Source organism: Procambarus clarkii, chromosome 22, assembly GCF_040958095.1.
Source record: "Procambarus clarkii isolate CNS0578487 chromosome 22, FALCON_Pclarkii_2.0, whole genome shotgun sequence".
NCBI classification, from domain to species: domain Eukaryota; kingdom Metazoa; phylum Arthropoda; class Malacostraca; order Decapoda; family Cambaridae; genus Procambarus; species Procambarus clarkii.
This window is the reverse complement of record NC_091171.1, coordinates 20,600,972-20,607,165: the sequence shown is the minus strand read 5'-3', so window position 1 is coordinate 20,607,165 and position 6,194 is coordinate 20,600,972. Positions and strand designations below refer to the sequence as shown.

The window sequence follows — 6,194 nt, the reverse complement described above, 5'->3', positions numbered from 1 at the left end:
ATCAACAACCCTGTTACTGAACCAGTATTTACCCAAGTCTTTCCTAAATCTAAACTTATCCAATTTATATCCATTGTTTCGTGTTCTGTCCTGTGTTGATACTTTTAATACCCTATTAATATCCCCCCGGTTATGTCCATTCATCCACTTGTAAACCTCTATCATGTCACCCCTAACTCTTCGCCTTTCCAGTGAATGCAACTTAAGCTTTGTTAATCTTTCTTCATATGAAAGATTTCTAATTTGGGGAATTAACTTAGTCATCCTACGCTGGACACGTTCAAGTGAATTTATATCCATTCTATAATATGGCGACCAAAACTGAACTGCATAATCTAAATGGGGCCTAACTAGAGCAAGATATAGCTTGAGAACCACACCAGGTGTCTTGTTACTAACGCTGCGATTAATAAATCCAAGTGTCCGATTTGCCTTATTACGAACATTTATGCATTGATCCTTTTGTTTTAAATTCTTACTAATCATAACTCCCAGATCCCTTTCGCAATCCGACTTCGCAATCACAACACCATCTAGCTCGTATCTTGTAACTCTATCATCATTACCTAACCTCAGAACTTTACATTTATCAGCATTAAACTGCATCTGCCAATCCTTTGACCATTTCAAAACCCTTTGACCATTTCAAAACCCTTTGTTCTTATATATATATATATATATATATATATATATATATATATATATATATATATATATATATATATATATATATATATATATATATATATATATATATATATATATATAGATATATATATATATATATATATATATATATATATATATATATATATATATATATATATATATATATATATATATATATATATATATATATATATATATATATATATATGTCGTACCTAGTAGCCAGAACGCACTTCTCAGCCTACTATGCAAGGCCCGATTTGCCCGGCCCACGACTCAACACCTGTCCTCGTGTCATCATCCAACCAGACTATTAATTTACAACATGAATAAGGAATTTAAATAATACAGATTTAAGAGTTTAATAGTTTATATATATAACACATAATTATGAATGACAAGAAAAGGCGTCTCTTCACAAAACGTGGATAAATTGATAACTTTGATCTCAAACTTAATCTCACTAAAAATGCGAAAAATGTGAAGCACATTTAATTGTTTGTATATAAGATAAAAAATATAAGATTTATGTGTTGCTGTTCATACAGAAGGAAACTGATTATATAAAGTTGTTACCTGAGCCCCGTTGTTGATCAAATCACTGGGATAACAACTTATATTGCAGAAGTCAAGTTACCGCGAACTTCAGAGAGATAAATTGAATATCGTCTAGAAATAAGAGTTTAAGAAGAAATATCCAAATTCAACATTTCCCGTCAACAATTATTACAAAGTTCTCAAAAGGATCAAATTTCCCTGAAAAACAACATCCTCCGCCTCAGCGTTTGTCTGTCTGACTAGAAGGTCAAATTCTCAACGAAACAGATTTAAACAGAAGACCAAGTGTGGCCAACGAAACAGACTTAAACAGAAGATAAAATGTTCGCAACGAAACAGACTTAAACAGAAGACCAAATGTGGCCAAGGAAACAGAGTTCAGCCATAACCCACAACATAGCAAACCCTCATTATAACTATGACCAACCACGGGGAGGACTCAACCACCAACCCTTGCCAGCTGAACTATTAAACCACAATGATAAATAAGCAGAAATGATGAGAGAAAATACCCGACTACAATATCAGGAAAGATTACACCACCAACCCCGACACAACACACGCTCTCAAGGTAACAGGTAACGACCGCTGCGCACTCACTAAAGAGCACAAGTGATGTAGGAGCTGGAATAACGACTAACAACAAAGCCCCCGAGAAAAAAGTATGTGGGCCTAGGAAAAGTAGCTGACTGGTTTAGTGAATAAAACACGAGGTACATAGCTATAGCTTCTTCACTATTCCTTATCTTTATCTTAGCCATGTATGTCAATTATTGCTATAATGACTAGAATTGTCATTTATCCAGACACGATCGTGCAATGACAGCCAAACTAAGCACCGAACCATCGCCGGACGACCAAAACCTTACTATCTACTTGGAGAACGAGAACCGAGCTCCTGTCAAACGGAATATACAGGTATTCAATATGGCACATAACACTAAGTCAGGCAGACATGGGAGAGCTACTGCCTCTCCGTAGGCACCTTGAAGTAACCTCAACCCAGTGTGTATGGCAGCCCTTCCTCCTGAGGTTATTCATTGATTCACTGATAATACATCATCGATAATGTTATTATATCACAAGTGATTCAAGAAGAGTTCCCCAAGGTCAAGAAAACGGTCAATTTAAAGTGTCCTTTTCTAACCTGCCAGAGGATCCAAATAAGAAAACGGGACAGTACGATACTTTCGCCTGCTGCTTCCAGTTTCTAGTACGACAACGTTTAGAGGTATGTAACGCATACAGGTGTAATGTGACGGTGTGTTTGAGGACAGGTGTGTGTGGGTGTGTCAGGGGGTAGGTGTGGGTGGGTGTGTCAGAGGACAGGTGCGGATGGGTGTGTCAGAGGACAGGTGTGTGTGGGTGTGTTTGAGGACAGGTGTGGGTGGGTGTGTCAGTGGACAGGTGTGTGTGGGTGTGTCAGAGGACAGGTGTGGGTGGGTGTTTCAAAGGGCAGGTGTGGGTGGTGTGTCAGAGGGCAGGTGTGGGTGGGAGTGTCAGAGAACAGGTGTGGGTGGGTGTGTCAGAGGACAGGTGTGTGTGGGTGTGTCAGAGGACAGGTGTGTGTTAGAGGGCAGGTGTGTGTGGGTGTGTCAGAAGAGAGGTGTGTGTGGGTGTATCAGATGACAGGGGTGTGTGTGGGTGTGTCAGAGGACAGGTGTGGGTGGGTGTGTCAGTGGACAGGTGTGTGTGGGTGTGTCAGAGGACAGGTGTGGGTGGGTGTTTCAAAGGGCAGGTGTGGGTGGGTGTGTCAGAGGGCAGGTGTGGGTGGGTGTGTCAGAGGACAGGTGTGGGTGGGTGTGTCAGAGGACAGGTGTGGGCGGGTGTGTCAGAGGACAGGTGTGGGTGGGTGTGTAAGAAGGCAGGTGTGGGTGGGTGTGTCAGAGGACAGGTGTGTGTGGGTGTGTCAGAGGCAGGTGAGGGTGGGTGTGTCAGAAGGCAGGTGTGGGTGGGTGTGTCAGAGGGCAGGTGTGTGTGGGTGTGTCAGAGGACAGGTGTATGTGGGTGTGTCAGAGGACAGGTGTGGGTGGGTGTGTCAGAGGACAGGTGTGTGTGGGTGTGTCAGAGGACAGGTGTGGGTGGGTGTGTCAGAGGACAAATCCTCCTCCTCCACCCTTCCTTCACTCTGTTCCACCCTTCCCTCTATCTGTTCCACCCGTCCTTCCTCCCTGTTCCACCCTTCCCTCTATCTTCTCCACCCTTCCCTCTCTCTGTTCTACCCTTCCCTCTATCTGTTCCACCCTTCCTTCTCTCTGTTCCACCCTTCCCTCTATCTGTTCCACCCTTCCCTCTCTCTGTTCCACCCTTCCCTCTATCTGTTCCACCCTTCCCTCTCTCAGTTCCACCCTTCCTTCCCTCTGTTCCACCCTTCCCCTCTCTGTTCCACCCTTCCCTACTCTGTTCCACCCTTCCCCTCTCTGTTCCACCCTTCCCTCTATCTGTTCCACCCTTCCCCTTTCTGTTTCACCCTTCCCCTCTCTCTGTTCCACCTTTCCCTCTAGCTGTTCCGCCCTTCCCCTCTCTGTTACACTCTTCCTTCTCTCTGTTCCACCCTTCTTTCCCTGTTACACCATTCCTCTCTCTGTTCTACCCTTCCCCTCTCGGTTCCACCCTTCCTCTCTCTGTTCCACCCTTCCCTCTATCTGTTCCACCCTTCCCTCTCTCTGTTCCACCCTTCCCTCTATCTGTTCCACCCTTCCTTCCCTCTGTTCCACCCTTCCCTCTATCTGTTCCACCCTTCCTTCCCTCTGTTCCACCCTTCGCTCTATCTGTTCCACCCTTCCCTCTCTCTGTTCCACCCTTCCCTCTATCTGTTCCACCCTTCCTTCCCTCTGTTCCACCCTTCATTCTCTCTTTTCCACCCTTCCCCTCACTGTTCCACCCATCCCTCTATCTGTTCCACCCTACCTTCCTTCTGTTCCACCCTTCCCTCTATCTGTTCCACCCTTCCCTTCTCTGTTCCACCCTACCCCTCTCTGTTCCACCTTTCCCCTCTCTGTTCCACCCTTCCCCTCTCTGTTCCACATTTCCCCTCTCTCTTCTACCCTTTCTTCCCTCTGTTCCACCCTTCCCCTCTCTGTTCCACCCTTCCCCTCTCTGTTCCACCCTTTATTCTCTATTCCACCCTTCCCTCTCTCTGTTCCACCCTTCCCTCTATCTGTTCCACACTTCCTTCTTTCCTCTGATCCACCCTTCCCCTCTCTGTTCCACCCTTCCCCTCTCTCTTCCACCCTTCCTTCTCTCTTCCACCCTTCCCTCTCTCTGTTCCACCCTTCCTCTCTCTGTTCCACCCTTCCTCTCTCTGTTCCACCCTTCCCTCTCTGTGTTCCACCCTTCCCTATATCTGTTCCACCCTTCCCTATATCTGTTCCACCCTGCCCTCCCTGTGTTCCACCCTGCCCTCCCTGTGTTCCACCCTTCCCCTCTCTGTTCCACCCTTCCCCTCTCTCTTCCATCCTTCCTTCCCTCTGTTCCACCCTTCCCTCTCTCTGTTCCTCCCTTCCCTCCCTCTGTTCTACCCTTTCTTCCCTCTGTTCCACCCTTCCCACTATCTGTTCCACCCTTCCCACTATCTGTTCCACCCTTCCCAATATTTGTTCCACCCTTCCCATTATCTGTTCCACCCTTCCCACTATCTGTTCCACCCTTCCCACTATGTGTTCCACACTTCCCATTATCTGTTCCACCCTTCCCATTATCTGTTCCACCCTTCCCATTATCTGTTCCACCCTTTTCAATATCTGTTCCACCCGTCCCATTATCTGTTCCACCCTTCCCACTATCTGTGCCACCCCTTCCACCTATCTGTTCCACCCTTCCCACTGTCTGTTCCACCCTTCCCATTATCTGTTCCACCCTTCCCACTATCTGTTCCACCCTTCACACTATATGTTCCACCCTTCCCACTATCTGAACCACCCTTTCGATTATCTGTTCCACCCTTCCCACTATCTGTTCCACCCTTCCCACTATGTGTTCCACCCTTCCCACTATCTGTGCCACCCTTCCACCTATCTGTTCCACCCTTCCCACTATCTGTTCCACCCTTCCCATTATCTGTTCCACCCTTCCCACTATCTGTTCCACCCTTCACACTATCTGTTCCACCCTTCCCACTATCTGTTCCACCCTTCCCATTATCTGTTCCACCCTTCCCATTATCTGTTCCACCCTTCCCACTATGTGTTCCACCCTTCCCACTATCTGTGCCACCCTTCCACCTATCTGTTCCACCCTTCCCACTATCTGTTCCACCCTTCCCATTATCTGTTGCACCCTTCCCATTATCTGTTCCACCCTTCCCACTATCTGTTCCACCCTTCCCACTATCTGTTCCACCCTTCCCTCTATCTGTTCCACCCTTTCCTCCCTCTGTTCCACCCTTCCCTCTCTCTGTTCCACCCTTTCCTTCCCTCTGTTCCACTCTTCCCTCCCTCTGTTCCACCCTTCCCTCCCTCTGTTCCACCCTTCCCTCCCTCTGTTCCACCCTTCCCTCCCTCTGTTCCACCATTCCCTCCCTCTGTTCCACACTTCCCTCCCTATGTTCCACCCTTCCCTCCCTCCGTTCCACCCTTCCCTTCCTCTGTTCCTCCCTTCCTTCTATCTGTTCCGCCCTTTCCACTCTCTGTTCCACCCTTCCCTCCCTCTGTTCCACCCTTCCCTCCCTCTGTTCCACCATTCCCTCCCTCTGTTCCACCCTTCCCTCCCTATGTTCCACCCTTCCCTCCCTCCGTTCCACCCTTCCCTTCCTCTGTTCCTCCCTTCCTTCTATCTGTTCCGCCCTTTCCACTCTCTGTTCCACCCTTCCCTCCCTCTGTTCCACCCTTCCCTCCCTCTGTTCCACCATTCCCTCCCTCTGTTCCACCCTTCCCTCCCTCTGTTCCACCCTTCTCTCCCTATGTTCCACCCTTCCCTCCCTCCGTTCCACCCTTCCCTCCCTCTGTTCCTCCCTTCAATCTGTTCCG

At 47.4% G+C, this 6,194-nt stretch overlaps 1 protein-coding gene across 1 annotated transcript; it reads right to left on the bottom strand.

Moving 5' to 3' along the window:
- Positions 1 to 5,008: 5,008 nt before the first annotated feature.
- LOC138367445 (uncharacterized) lies at positions 5,009 to 5,740 on the bottom strand. The gene has a single exon (XM_069329099.1). It carries the CDS (start codon positions 5,738 to 5,740, stop codon positions 5,009 to 5,011), a length of 732 nt encoding a protein of 243 aa, XP_069185200.1.
- Positions 5,741 to 6,194: the final 454 nt, after the last annotated feature.

Coding starts and splice junctions, on each gene's coding strand:
- LOC138367445 (XM_069329099.1), bottom strand. CDS start 5,740: ATGGTGGAACAGAGGGAGGGAAGGGTGGAACAGAGGGAGGGAAGGGTG.